General features: G+C 39.0%; 1 protein-coding gene across 1 annotated transcript in view; it reads right to left on the reverse strand.

Annotated features, from left to right (window-relative positions):
• Window positions 1-11197: 11197 nt before the first annotated feature.
• NSUN4 (NOP2/Sun domain family, member 4) overlaps window positions 11198-14199 on the reverse strand; it is a 69464-nt gene continuing 66462 nt past the window's right edge. The window contains exon 6 of the mRNA XM_006899015.1: window positions 11198-11474. Coding sequence (XP_006899077.1) covers window positions 11198-11474 — 277 coding nt within the window. The remainder of the gene's footprint in view (window positions 11475-14199) is intronic.

Raw genomic sequence — 14199 nt, forward strand, 5'->3', positions numbered from 1 at the left:
AAAAGTAAAAAAATAAATTGCAATAATGAATTAATGAATGACTAGGAAGTATCAAAAGACAATGAAGATCATCACCTAGATGGATTGGCACAGTAACTGCAACAACGGACTCAAGTATATAAGAGGTCGTGGTGGTGACACAGGATAGGATAAGGTTCACATCTGTTGTTCTTAAAGTTGCTATGTGTCATAGTTGAATCAATGGTAGCTGACAACAGCAGCAACTGATGTTATAAAGTAAAATGTACAAGAATGGTTGAAGGGAAAGCCATCTTGTATTATAAAATTTCACTCAAATCACAATATGAATTTTAAAAAACAATAATTCTTTCTATATCTTAACTTTTAGAAGCAGAAAACTAAGCCAGAAACTGATAGCGATTATGTCCTTAAGCACTGGAAGCAGGAGTGGCATCCACTTTCTAAACATCATACCTCCAGAAACTCTATGAACTTTAATAAATGTCAATAGTGGTAGAGGGGCTTCAGGCCCTTCTGTTCATAGGCTCGCTATGAGTTGTGCTCAACTAGAAGGCAATCAACTACAACATGTCCATAAGCCAGAGGTTATAAACTCTCAAACTTTGTCTAGATTCTAAATAGTAAAATACATTTCCATGTTTTATGCAGTGCAGAACACATTTGTTTTGGGGGTTTAATTTTTTAATTTTTTTTATTATTTTGTGTGTGTGTACCATCAAATCAGATCTGACTGGTACAGGAGGAGCTTGTTCCTCCTTCTCCAGCAGAACACCTAGAGGATTCAAACTGTGTGCCTCTGGGATTACAGTGCAGCTTCTTGCCACTAGGCTACCTGAGCTCCCTGCAGAACACATTTGTTGGACAACTCATAAATATCCAACAAAATTATCTTCCCTGAGACCAACTATAAAATTTGGGCCTATTGTAAGGATGTTTTAAAATAGATTTTAAGTAAAAAAAAGATGAAGAAATAGTGTCACTGTACCAAAAAATAATTAGAAGATGCTCAATCATTTCAGGAGATAGTGCATGATAAAAAATCCAATGTTGAGTCTGCCGTCCGTACCGGGCCGTTATGTCTGTGTTAAATCCGCTGCTGCTCAGGGGTCTGTTGGGCCCGGCCCGGCGGGTCCTGGTGCCGCACGCCCAGACCCAATCGAAGCCGGCGCGGGAGCATATCGGGGTCGTGGAAACCGTCATCGGGCTCTCTGCCTTCTTCATCGGTTTCCTTGTGCCACCAGCCTGGGTCCTATCGCACCTGGAGAGCTACAAGAAGCGGGAATGAAGGGGACCGTCCTCTCCCACCCTGTGCCCTGAGCAGCCCTGGACCATCTAATCATGTTGCTGCATTCCTGCTGAACAGCCCCGAATCATGTTACCTCTCCTGCAGTCATGACCTCTTGATGTCTCCATGGTGACATCCTGGAACCACAGATAGAAGGCCCTGCATGGGGCCCCCAACTTGTAATAATAAAGCCTATTTAAATCTTAAAAAAAAAAATCCAATGTTGCACTGAAAAACAAGGAACTCATGCATTATTATTCAAAATGGGTGACCCTGGAGGACATTATGCTGAGTGAAGTATCTCGGTCACAAAAGGACAAATACTGTATGGTGCCACTGTTGTAAAACAGGACTGACATCGGGGTTGGGGGAAGACTGAGAAAGATGGGATAAATAATGTATACTGCACTGAAACAGATGAGGGAGAAAACTGTTTAAAAGGGATATGTGATTAGGTATTTTTGTCATGACGGGAGGAGTCCAGAGCAAAGGCTGCATAGTGGAGTGGACCTAAGGGGAAGGATTGTAAAGCAATGAAAGAATTTTTACTGTTCCAAGAGGATAGTGTACTGGGGGGAGGGCTGAGAGGGAGGGATAGGAGGGGAGAAAAATGCAACAATGAATGAATGGTAATCCAAAGTCTCTGTAAATTTTCATTGAAATTAATAATTTTTTAAAAATCTAATGTAAAAACTGCATTTAAAAGCACTGATGAAAAATAAGGCTCTAGGAATTAACAGACAGAAATTAACTGAAATGTTTCAACAAACAAATTCAATGCTGGTCATGTTCACTTATCTATGCCAAGAAACTTGGAAGACAATTCCCTGGCCAACCATCTGGAAGAGATCCAATAAAAAGTGATTTAACAGAATTCAGATATTATCAAATAATATCATTACTATAACACACAGGGAAAATCTTGCTGCATATTTTTTATACTAGTTTATTTACAAAATTAGAATACGTTATTTTTGAGAACAGATTCTTCCATTTTCCCTCACCCCCTCCACACATCAAATTGTACAACTCCATGATTAGTGTCCCCCTCCCCTGCACATCCTCATCCCTCTGCTTCCACCCTCTCCCACCCCCTTTGGATCCTTATACTCATTCCACAATAATGATTTTATACAATATTTGTCCTTGTGGGACTGAGTCAGTTCACTCAGCATAATGTTCTCAAGTCCCTTCCAAGTTAGGTAATAATTTACAAAATCACTGCTCCTGCGTGCTGCATAGTATTCCATAGTGTGAATGTACCATAATGTCTCAATCCATTCATTTGTGGTTGGCCATTTGGGCAGTTTCCATGTCCTTGCAATGGTGAAAAATGCTGCTATGAACATTGGTGTACAAATCCCCATTTGTGCCTCAGTTCTCATTTTCTCAGGGTATATTCCAAGTAGTGGAATAGCCGGGTCATATTTAATTATATGTTCAGCTTTTTGAGGAAGCACCAAATTATCTTCCAGAATGGTTGTACCATTTTTTTTTTATTGTACCATTTTATAATCCCACCAACAATGTATAAGAGCTCATTTCTCCCCACATCCTCACCAACATTTATTACTTGCAGCCCTGTTAAACATTTGGTAGTAGTATCTCAGACAAAAAAGTCTTATCATGAAAGTTTACAGAATACTCCTGGGCCTCCACAAGAAAAAGACTGACTGATAACCCAATTACAAAATGTGCAAAAGACATGGAAAGAATTTTCACAGAGGAAAATATTTGAACGGCAAACAGATAATGAAGAAATGCTCAATATCACTGGCAATAAGTTATGCAAAACAAAACCACAATGAGATATTATCTCATTCCAGTAACACTTAACTGCACATTTTTAAACAATGGTTGGAACAGTGTATTAATGACCTGATAATAAACTGATAGAAATTAAAGCTGGATTCAGAAGAGGCTGTAGAACAAGGGTTAACACTGCTGATGTCAGATGGATCATACCTGAAAAATATTTACCTGTCTCTTGTTAATTATGCAAAGGCATTAGACTGTATTGTTCATAACAAATTATGGATAATATTGCAAAGAATGGGAATTCCAGAATGCTTAATTGTACTCATGTGGAACCTATACACAGATGATGAAACAGTCATTTTAATAGAATAAGGAGACACTGCATGACTTAAAATCAGGGAAAAGTGTACATCAGAGTTATATCCTTTTTACTGTGTTTATTTAACCTATACGCTGAGAAACTAGACTACATAAAGAACAATGCAGTATTACAACTGGAGAATGTCTCATTAATATATGACATGCAGATGACACAACTTGCTGAAAACAAAAGCCATGTGAAGCACAAATACTATATATAGCTTTCCAATACAGATTACATTTCCACATAAAGAAAACAAAAATTTCACAACTGGATCAATAAGCAACACTGTAACAAGCAGGAAAAGATTGAAGTTAAGATTTTTATTTGAATGAATCCACAGTCAGTATCCACAGAAGCAACAATCAAGAAATCAAAAAACCTACTACACTGGGCAGATCGGCTGCAAAGGCCTGCCTCTAAAATGCTAACAAGTAAGGATGTTACTTTGAAGATTAAAGTGTGTCTGATGCAAGGCCCAGTATTTTCAGTGGCCTTATATACATTTGAAAGGCAAGAGAAGAGAACTGATGCTTTTGAATTGTAGTGTTGGTGAGGAATATTGTATATACTACAAACTGCCAAAAGAACAAGTCATCTATCTTAAAAGAAGTGCAGCCAGAATGTTTTTTGGAGGCAAGGATGGCAAGCCTTCGTTTCACATATTTGGACTTGTTATCAGAGGGAACAATTTCTGGCAAAGGACATCATGCTTGGTCAGCAAAAAAGAGGAAAACCCTCATTTGAGATGTACTGACATAGTGCAGCAGTTATGAGGCTAGTTTCATTCTGTTGTAAATAGGTTGCTCTAAAAAAGTGGACAGTACCTAACAAATACAACAAATAAAAATTTTAATAAAAAGAGGGGGAAATAGGGATTTTTTTAAAGGCTATTGTCTTAATTTCTTAGTGCTGCTGTAAAAGAAATATTAAACGGTTTTAACAATTTTCTTACAGTTAGAAAGTTAGAAGTCAGAATTGAGAGAACTAGTTCTCGGGAAGGCTTTCTCTCACTAGCAACTCTGGAGCAAGGCCATTGTCTTTTTTGAGCTTCCGTATTTGGATTCCTTGGTCTTCTACATCTTTTTTCTTCAAAGGTACGTCACCTACCTTTTCCTCTCAGTGCTTCGTTTGTGTCTAATTTGTTCTTTTTTTCTATCTCAAAGTGATTAGTTTAAGCCACATCTTACACAGATTATTATTAACAGAGAAAGCATATTGTCAAAAGGGATTTAGAGTCCTATTGTGACTCTATGGGCCATAGATTGAAAGCTTGCCCAATCCTGCATCATTCTCACAATCTCCACCACGCTCAAGTCCATTGCTATGTGTGGTCACTCTTAATCTATCCCATTAAAGTGTTGTTTCTCCTTCTCTGAACCCCCATCCTTCCAAACATGATGTCCTTTTTCAAGGATAAGCCCTTTCTCATAATATATCCAAAGTACATGAGATAAAATTTCATCATCTTTACCTTTGAGGAGTACCCCAGTTGCACTTCCTTCAAGATACATTTGTTTGTTCTTTGGGAAGTCCATGGTTTATTCAGTACTCTGTGTCAACACTACAATTCAAAGGCATCCATTTTTCTTCAGTCTTCACTATTCATTGTCCAAATTTCACATCCATATGAAGCAACTGAAAAGATTCTGGCTTGGGTAAGGTACAACTTAATCTTTAAAGACATCTTTGCTTTTTAGCATTTTGAAAGAGTCCTTGACACCTTACAATTTTCTCAATGCACTACATCTTTTGATTTCTTGACTTTTGCTACCTTGAATGTTGACTATTGATCCAAGCAAAATTAAATCAGTAACAGCTTCAATCTTTTCTTCATATCTTATAATGTTGCCTATTGGTCTAGTCATGAGAATTTTGGAGTTCTTTAATGCTAAGTTGTAATCTATTGTGAAAGCTGTAATCTTTGATCTTTTATAGTATGTCCTGCAAGTCCTCTTCACTCTACAAGCAAAGTTGTGTCATCTTCATATTGTAGGTGTTTGAGTCTACCTCCAATCTTGATGCCATGATTTTTCATATAGTCCAGCTTCTCATATCTGCTTGGCATTCAAACTGGATAGGTATAAGCCATATGATTTTTCATATAGTCCAGCTTCTCATATTTGCTTAGCATACAAACTGGATAGGTATAATGGAAGGATACAACCCTGATGCACATCTTTCCTAATTTTAAACGATGCAGTGTTCCCTTATTCTCTTTGAATAACTGCCTACTGATCGATATATAGGTTCCACATGACCACAATTAAAGGTTCTGGGATTCCCATTCTCCTGTTACCCATAATTTGTTATGATCAGTTATATACCTTTGCATAGTCAATAAAACACAAGTAAACATCTTCTGGTAATTTTTCTTTCAGCCAAGACCATCTGGTAATAGCTATGCTTTCCTTCATTCCATGGTCTCTTCTGTATCCAGCCTGAATTTCTGCCAGTTGCTGTGGATGCACTGTTTCAATATTTTTAAAAAGTCTTCATCAAGATCTTATTTGTATATGATAGTAATCACACCAATAATGTTCAGTTGGGCCACCCTTTTTGCAATGGACACAAATAGGGATCGCTTCCAGTCAGATGGCCAGAAAATTGCCTTCCAAATTTCTTGGCACAGATGACTGAGATCACTCAGTGCTGCATCTGTTTGCTAAAACATGTCAGCTAATATTCTACCAATTCCTGGAGCCTTGTTTTTTTCCAGTGCCTCCAGTGCAGCTTAGACATCTTTTACTAACAAAAAAAGATTAAATCTTGGTCATATACTACTTCTTGACACAGTTCAGGGTCAATCTATACTTTTTGGTATAGTGATTCTGCAAATTCTGTGTATTTCTAAAAACATTACCGTAAATCCTAGCCTGTATCGATTTATTTCAACAAATAGATGCTGCCCTGGATGTGCTCACTAAGTTGTGCCAGGAAATCTGGAGGACAGCCAGCTGGCCAACTGACTGGAAGAGATCAATATTTGTTCCCATTCTAAAGAAAGGTGACCCAACAGAGTGTGGAAATTATTGAACAATATCATTAATATCACATGCAAGCAAGATTCTGCTGAAAATGATCCAAGAACGTTTGGAACTGCCAGATGTGCAGGCTGGATTTAGAAGAGGTCGTGGTACTAGGGATATTATAGCTAATGTTAGATGGATCTTGGCAGAAAACAGAGAATACCAGAAGAATGTCTATCTGTGCTTCATTGACTATGCAAAGGCTTTTGACTGTGTGGATCACAACAATCTATGGCTGACTCTGAGAAGAATGGGAATTCCAGAACATGTGATTGTGCTAATGTGAAACCTATACTTGAACCAAGAAGCAGTCGTCAGAACAGAGCAGGGAGACACCAGATGGTTCAAAATCAGGAAGGGGGTCCGTCAGGGATGCATTTTGTCTCCATACCTTTTCAATCTGTATGCAGAACAGATCATCCAAGATGATGGGCTGTACGAGGAGAAATATGGCATCAGGGTTGGTGAAAAATCATCAAAAACCTGCGTTATGCAGATGACATAACGCTGCTTGCTGAAACTGAGGAGGACCTGAAGTGCTTGCTGCAGAAGGTCGAGGACTGCAGTCTTCAACATGGATTGAAGTTCAACATCAAGAAAACAAAGATTCCCACCACTGGGCCAACTGGCAGCATCAGTATGGATGGTGAAGAGATTGAAATAGTTAACAGTTTTAATGTACTTGGTTCCACTGCCAACACTCTTGGTAATAGCACCGAGGAAATGAGGAGACAAATTGCATTGGGAAAGTCAGCTGTGAGGGACCTCTCAAGAGTACTGAAGAGCAACAACATCAAGATGGAGACTAAGGTGCGCCTGATCCAGGCTATGGTCTTTGCAATTACGTGCTATGCATCGGAGAGTTGGACAGTGAATAGGGATGATAGAGAATTGATGCCTTTGAGCTGTGGTATTGGAGAAGAGTGTTGAATATACCATGGACTACTAGAAGAACAAACAGGTCTGTCCTGGAGAGGGTGAAGCCAGAATGCTCCTTGGAATCAAGGTTTCTGAAGCTTCGTCTGACATACTTTGGGAATGTTACAAGGAGGGACTGGTTCTTGGAGGGGGACATCATGCTTGGGAGAGTGGAAGAGCGGCGCAGGAGAGGAAGGCTCTCTTTGAGACGGATCGATTCTGTGAGTAGAGTGGTGGGAATGAGTGTGTGATGGCGAGGTTGGCACAGGATAGAACGGCGTTTAGGACTCTTGTGCATAGGGTGGCTATGAGTCAAAAGCGACTCAATGGCACATAACAATTTTCTCCCACCCCACAATGAACCCGTTTCAGACTGTTGTTATACATACAATGCATAATCATATATTCCTTTGGAACAGTTCTTCCCCTCATCTGTTCTAATTCAGTGTTCATTATCTATCTACTCTCAGCCCATTCTCCCCAATCCCCTCATGTCTGTTCTATTTTATAAGTTGTGTTAGGCAGTATTTTTCTTTTTGTGGTTGAGATAATCCTCTCAGCAAAATGTCCTCCAGACTCCCCCACGATGAGTACTGTTTTACTATTTCATTGTTTTTCAATGCTGCATAGTATTCCATTGTGTGAACGTACCATAATTTTTCTCTATCCATTTGTTTGTTGATGGACACTTAGGTTGTTTTTATCTCTTTGTTATAGTGAATAATGTAGCAATAAATATGGACATGCATACATCTGTTTGAGTAGTGGAATTGCTGGGTCCAATGGTATTATTATTTCCAACTTTTTGAGAAAGCACCAGACTGCCTTGCACAATGGCTGTATGTACCATTTTACATTCCCACCAGCAGTAAAAAGAGTTCAAATCTATACACAGCCAGCATTTGTTGTTGCTGCCTTGTTGAAATTTGCTGCTGGGGTGAGGTGATATCTCATAGTAGGATTGGTGTTGGTATTGTTATGCACCATTGAGCTGGAACCAATTCATTGCTGACCCACCAGCAGGTTTTCTGAGGCTGTAAATCACAAGGGAAGAGATTGTCTTTCTTCCCTAGAACAGCTGGCAGTTTTGAACTACTTACCTTTAGGTTTGCCAGTGCAATGCCTTACCACTAAGCCACCATGGCTCCCTGAAAATAGGATTACATCCACAGACTTACTGGTTAGAATTTGTAACACATCTTTTCAGGGAAGGGACACAGTTCACTCCCTGAAAATAGGATTACATCCACAGACTTACTGGTTAGAATTTGTAACACATCTTTTCAGGGAAGGGACACAGTTCAAGACATAACAAATAGCATGCTATACAGGATCTACATTTTAAAAGTATTTTATTGTTAAGATTCAGTCCTATTATTAGATAATGGTACAGTTCAGTTGTTATGACAGCTGTATTTTAGTGTGGGACTATTCCAGTTCATTCATCCACTCTTCTGTTGATATTCATTTGGCTTATATCCAGGTTTTTGCTCTTGTCAATGCAGCTGCTGCAAATATTGTGTATCTCCTAGTGTAAAGAGACGAGTTTCTCTTTGATTTATGCTAGTATTAGAATGATGGTGTTACAGGGGAGGTAAATGTTCAATTACAAGAGATGATCAATTCCCCAAAGTAGTTCTCTGCTTTTCTTAACTGAGTGTATCACTAGTTAGACTGTGAGCCCAAGAACAGTAGATTCTTTCCTCTTTAATTACTATTGGTTAGCCTTCTATCAAAAGCTAGGTATTTCAGGCCTCCCAGCCTCAGATACTAGTATAGAGTAAAAAGGAGGCAGGGTCTACCTGCTACAGAGAGACTGATTAGGGTCTTACTCAGAGAACCAACCAGCCTCCCTGGGGATCCATCCAGCTCCACTGGATTTTAGTCTAGGTCTTCTAAAGTCCTTAGTTAAAATGCAAATCCCAAGAAAGGAGAAAGATTAACCTCACCTAAAGTATTTCTCAGCTGACACCTCTAATACCCAAAGGAGGATTAGCAGGGAAAGCATAAAGGACAAGGAAAGTAGCAGAAAGAAGAAAAGGAAGGATAAGAGAATTAGAAAGAACCAGGAAACTATCAAGTATTCTAAAATTATGCACGAGCACTCGTTCTAAAAAAGAATTAAGATTTTTTTTTAAAAAAGCAGTATTTGTAAGAGACTAGAATATTTTTAATATTCCTGCCATTAAAGGAATACTCTTTTTTTGGTAAGAATTACTAAAACAGCTAACACACAATCAGTAAATGATGCAATACTATCCCTGAACACTCCACGATGCTGAGGTAAGGGCTGTAGGATTTAAATAAAAGTGGCCAAAGAACTGGCCCCAGGGTTCAGTCACAATCCAGGAACCAAAAAATACATATGGAGATTATATATATATATATACACACACACATATATATATACACACATATATATAGAGAGAGAGAGACAGACAGAGAGAGACAGAGAGAGCGAGACACAGAGAGAGACAGAGAAAACAAAATCAAGGCAAAAATATTAAGGGATTCCAAAGTGTTCAAAATGCAGGATGAGATCTGCCATTCTGAAGAACAAGCACTGATCATCTCAATGGCTACATCTCGGCAGCAACATCTTAACTACTTGTCCATACAGCAAGAGCTCAAAGATACTTGCTAGAAAAATGAACAAAGAAAGCAATTCACAAAATATGGCAACCCTGTGGCAGGAGCAGCTTTTTGAGTCATACATCAGCAGCAATGCTCGTGATAGCAGGAAGAACTGCTGTAGTAACTCAGCCCAAGAGAGTCTTCCCAATGTGAGTTATATAAACAGATTATTATATATTGGCTAGTTAATAAAATTCTTTAGATGTTGTTGTTGTTATGTGCCGTTGAATCGCTTGTGATTCATAGCGACCCTATGTGTCTGCTCTATCCTGTGACAACTTGACTGTCTCTGACACACTTACCTCATTACCCCAGTCACTGAATCAATCCATCTTATGGAGGGTCTCCCTCTCTCTGAGGTCCCTCCACCGTTTCAAGCATGATGTCAATCTCCAAAAATGGTCTCTTTTGCAACATGCCCAAAGTATGTCAGAGGAATTCTTGACCCCAAGGAGCAGCCTAGTTTCACCCTCTCTAGGACGAACCTCTTTGTTCTCCTAGCAGTCCATGGTTTATTCAACTCTTCTCCAGCACCAGCTCAAAGGCATCAATTCTTTCTATCATCCCTGGTCATTGTCCACCTCTCTGATGCATAGCAAGCAACTACTTTTCTTTTTCATTTTTATTTTTAAGCACTTTTTTAGATACTTGTTCCTTAAATTACATCATGGGCCATTCGAAGAAACTAGGTAGGCTTATTGGGGCCTGCAGGCTGCTCAAGAGTGGTTACATGAAAACCAAATATGAGGGAGGTTCTGACCAGAGGCTTGTAACCAGGCTGAAATTCTGAACTGAGGGCAGATAGTCCTAGGAACTACCATTTAGCAACAGCTTTTCATACAAATGGAACCAACTGTATTTGGATTCACACAGTACCTTCAATAGTATCTTTGGCCTTCAATAGTACCAGCTCTAAGGAGCTTCAACAATTTAAGTAATGAAATGCTTTCTCCAAGTTTCCAGCATTGTGTGGCCAGACTCACAGATCACTGGCCCTTCTTCCCAACCCTCCGATAAGTTTGCAGACAGGTAGGAGGTAAAATGTGAATGAGTTAAAAACCTGCTGATAGTCCACAAGTAGAAAGCAGGACAGTCAAACTTATAGTTGGCTGAAAGCTATCTGCAAAAAAGACATGAATAGAATGGAGACAGAATCCAGAAAGCATTTCTGGTTTCAGTTTCCACCGTCCTCCTTTGTCTTCCTTACCATGTCTTAGAGATAGGGTGATATTATTTTAGCCTATGCAGTTTGCAAAAGTACATAGGCCCAAAATTGGCCATGAGGTTTGGTATTACCAGCTCCCCCACCTGGCAGGATGGGGAAAAAAAGAATGTGTCCATGAAGAGATTTCGTAAGTGGGTCAGGTCTTCAACCTGAACCTCAATGCTGTACTGATTAGCCAGAAGTTCAATGGCTCCTTGCACCACATATTCATTCTGTAACTGTGAAAGTGAACAGGTGGAATAGACGACATAGCCTCCTGGTTTGGTGGCAAGGAGTCCAGCCCTGAAACCAAAGAGAGAAAGGCAGTGATAAATGAACTTCCCAGAAATAGAAAGCTAACAGAGGAACTAAAAACATGGAATGGGAACTCTAGCATGAGTGGGTAGTTAGGTGATAGCATCTGAAGTCCATTCCACAACGATACTCCCTGAAAAGTTATTCTTCACACAGAGAGCAACTCAGCAGCTCTCTATGAATTCTTTCCCAGGAAGTCTTTTTGAACAATTCCTTGGGTTTTTACTCCAGTTACAGACCAAACCCTGATGCTGGTTATGGACTGAGAACTTACCCCAGGTCGTGACCTCAGCAGCTATTTTCCAAACATGTGCTATTCCCTAATATTTAGAGTTTGACAGGACAAGTAAGAGAGTACTGTTGAACTCATGCAACCTATCCTGCTATGGATATCTTCCCCCTCCCCCACTACCAGTCCATGAGTACTGTTACTTGAGAACTGCAAGTAGACCTTACTTCCACCATTTAATTCCTTATATCCATCTCATACAACTTGGGATTTATAAAACATTTGGAGCTTGAACATCTGACTGAGGCTTTTGGTTGTTAAATATTTCACTTATTTAAAACTCATATGGAAAGTATCTAAAATTGTTCCCACCACACAACACGCAACCCCCAAAAAAACTCTCTACTACATGTATGCCATTAAAGCTCAGGAAAATTTTAGTAATTTCTTACCAACATACTTCTAAATTAGAAAAGAAGTTCGTTAACACAGTGGTGAAGAGAATTAACTCTGGAGTTGAAGCCTGGATTAGATCCTAGTGCCACCTTTTACACACTACATAACCTTGTCGTAGTGTACCACTGAGCTGGAACTGACTCATAGCTGAATCTCTGGTGGGTATTCAGAGGTATTACATTGTAAGGAAGGAGAATGCCCATCTTTTTCCCAAATACCAACTGGTGGATTAAAATCTCATGCCTTTGGTTTGGCAGTACAATTCCTTACCACTAGACCCACCAGAGATCCCTAACATGACCTTCTTGTTGTTAGGTGCCATCAAGTCAAGCACAACTCATAGGGACCCTATTAAAGCTAATCTGAACCCTGCTCTATCCTGTGTCATTTCATCATCTCTGAAACATTCAAGCCCACTGCTGAAGTCACCATGTCAACCCATCTCATTAAGGAGTTGTCTTCTCCTTTGCAGACCTCCCATCTTTCTTCACGTAATGTCCCTCTCAAATGAACAGCCTCACCTACCTAAATGACCATAGTATGAAAAAATGATGCTTTGTCATCTTTGACTCTATGGAGTACTCTGGCAGCATCCTCTCCAAGACATATTTGTTTGTTCTCTTGTCAATCTATGGGATATTCTGTACTCTTTCTCCAACACAGCTACTCAATGGTACCAATTTTTTGTCATCCTTATTCACTGTCCAGCTCTTCAATGTATAGCAGGTAACTGAGAAGACTATGGTTTGAATTAGGTGCATGTTAGTCTTCAAAGTGACATCAATGTTCTTCAGCATTCTGGAGAGGTCCCTGACAGCAGACTTGCCCAGGGAAATATGTCTCCTGATTTCTTGGCTTTTGGTACTAAACGTGTTGACTGCTGTTCCAAGGAAGATGAAACTGTTGATAGCTTCAATGTTTTCTCCATCTACCATGGTATTGATTGACTGTTGGTCCTGTGGTGAGGACCTTTGTTTTCTTGATGTTGAGGTGCCACCTATACTGACCTTTGACAGTATGTTTAACTTTCAAATGGCTGGTTTTACTCATTTGTTCTGGTACTTCCCAGGGTCAGGTGGAATTAAAAACTGAGAATACTATCTAATCCATGTGTCAGATATTGGTACTGCTAAAATCAAGAATGTAAAACAAAAATTAAGGTATGCTTAATTCTTTTAAGAGTATGAAGCCTCTCACTAGAACTTATTTCAGTATATTTTACTTTGTTACCCTATTGATGAGTATCAAGTGATGTGATTTCTTTCTAACCATGCAGAATAAACTATCCTTCTAACATAACTCATTTTATTCAATAACTAAAAAGTTTGTGCAAAAATATCTGAGCTCCCTATTAAACATTAAGTTTTAAAGTAAGGGTCATGCTTTAAAGGAAATTCTTTATTGTAATAACAGGCTCATTACTTATCAGAAAACTACTGAATCACTGGAGACTTCTGGTGGCTTAGCTCATATCAAGATGCACTGCTAACCCAAAGTATGTGTACCTCCAGTGGTTCAAATCCTCCAGCAGCTCCAGGGGAGAAAGTTGGTTTCCTACTGTTGTATGTCCAGTCAATAAAAGTGTTTAATAAACTAAACAGAGGGTCACTATGAGTCTGACCCAATTCATCAGCACTAAGTTTGAATGGCTCATTTAAAAACAGGTTGTTTAAAATATTTTAAACTTAGTTAGAGTAAGGAAGGCAATGGATTTATAACTGCTCATGCTAATAACACTATATCATGGCAAGGAGGAAGAATAGTGGAACTGTATCCACATTTACAATATTCTTCTTACCAAAACCATTTATGGAAAACAGGAACTGCATTGGAACATGTATCTCTGGATTGGAAATGATCATATTGTTAATATGTCTAACCTTAAACATAAAAGATTATATTGTTCAAAAATATTTGTTATATATTTGTTTAGATTTTTCCCTCTTTTTTTTTTTAAATTTAGTTTGTTTATTTTTCATTTCAATGAACATCCACAGAGATTTTGGAATTCCATTCATTCATTGTTGC

Source organism: Elephantulus edwardii, unplaced genomic scaffold (assembly GCF_000299155.1).
Source record: "Elephantulus edwardii isolate Elephantulus edwardi_28Jun2011 unplaced genomic scaffold, EleEdw1.0 scaffold00243, whole genome shotgun sequence".
In the NCBI taxonomy this organism is placed as follows: domain Eukaryota; kingdom Metazoa; phylum Chordata; class Mammalia; order Macroscelidea; family Macroscelididae; genus Elephantulus; species Elephantulus edwardii.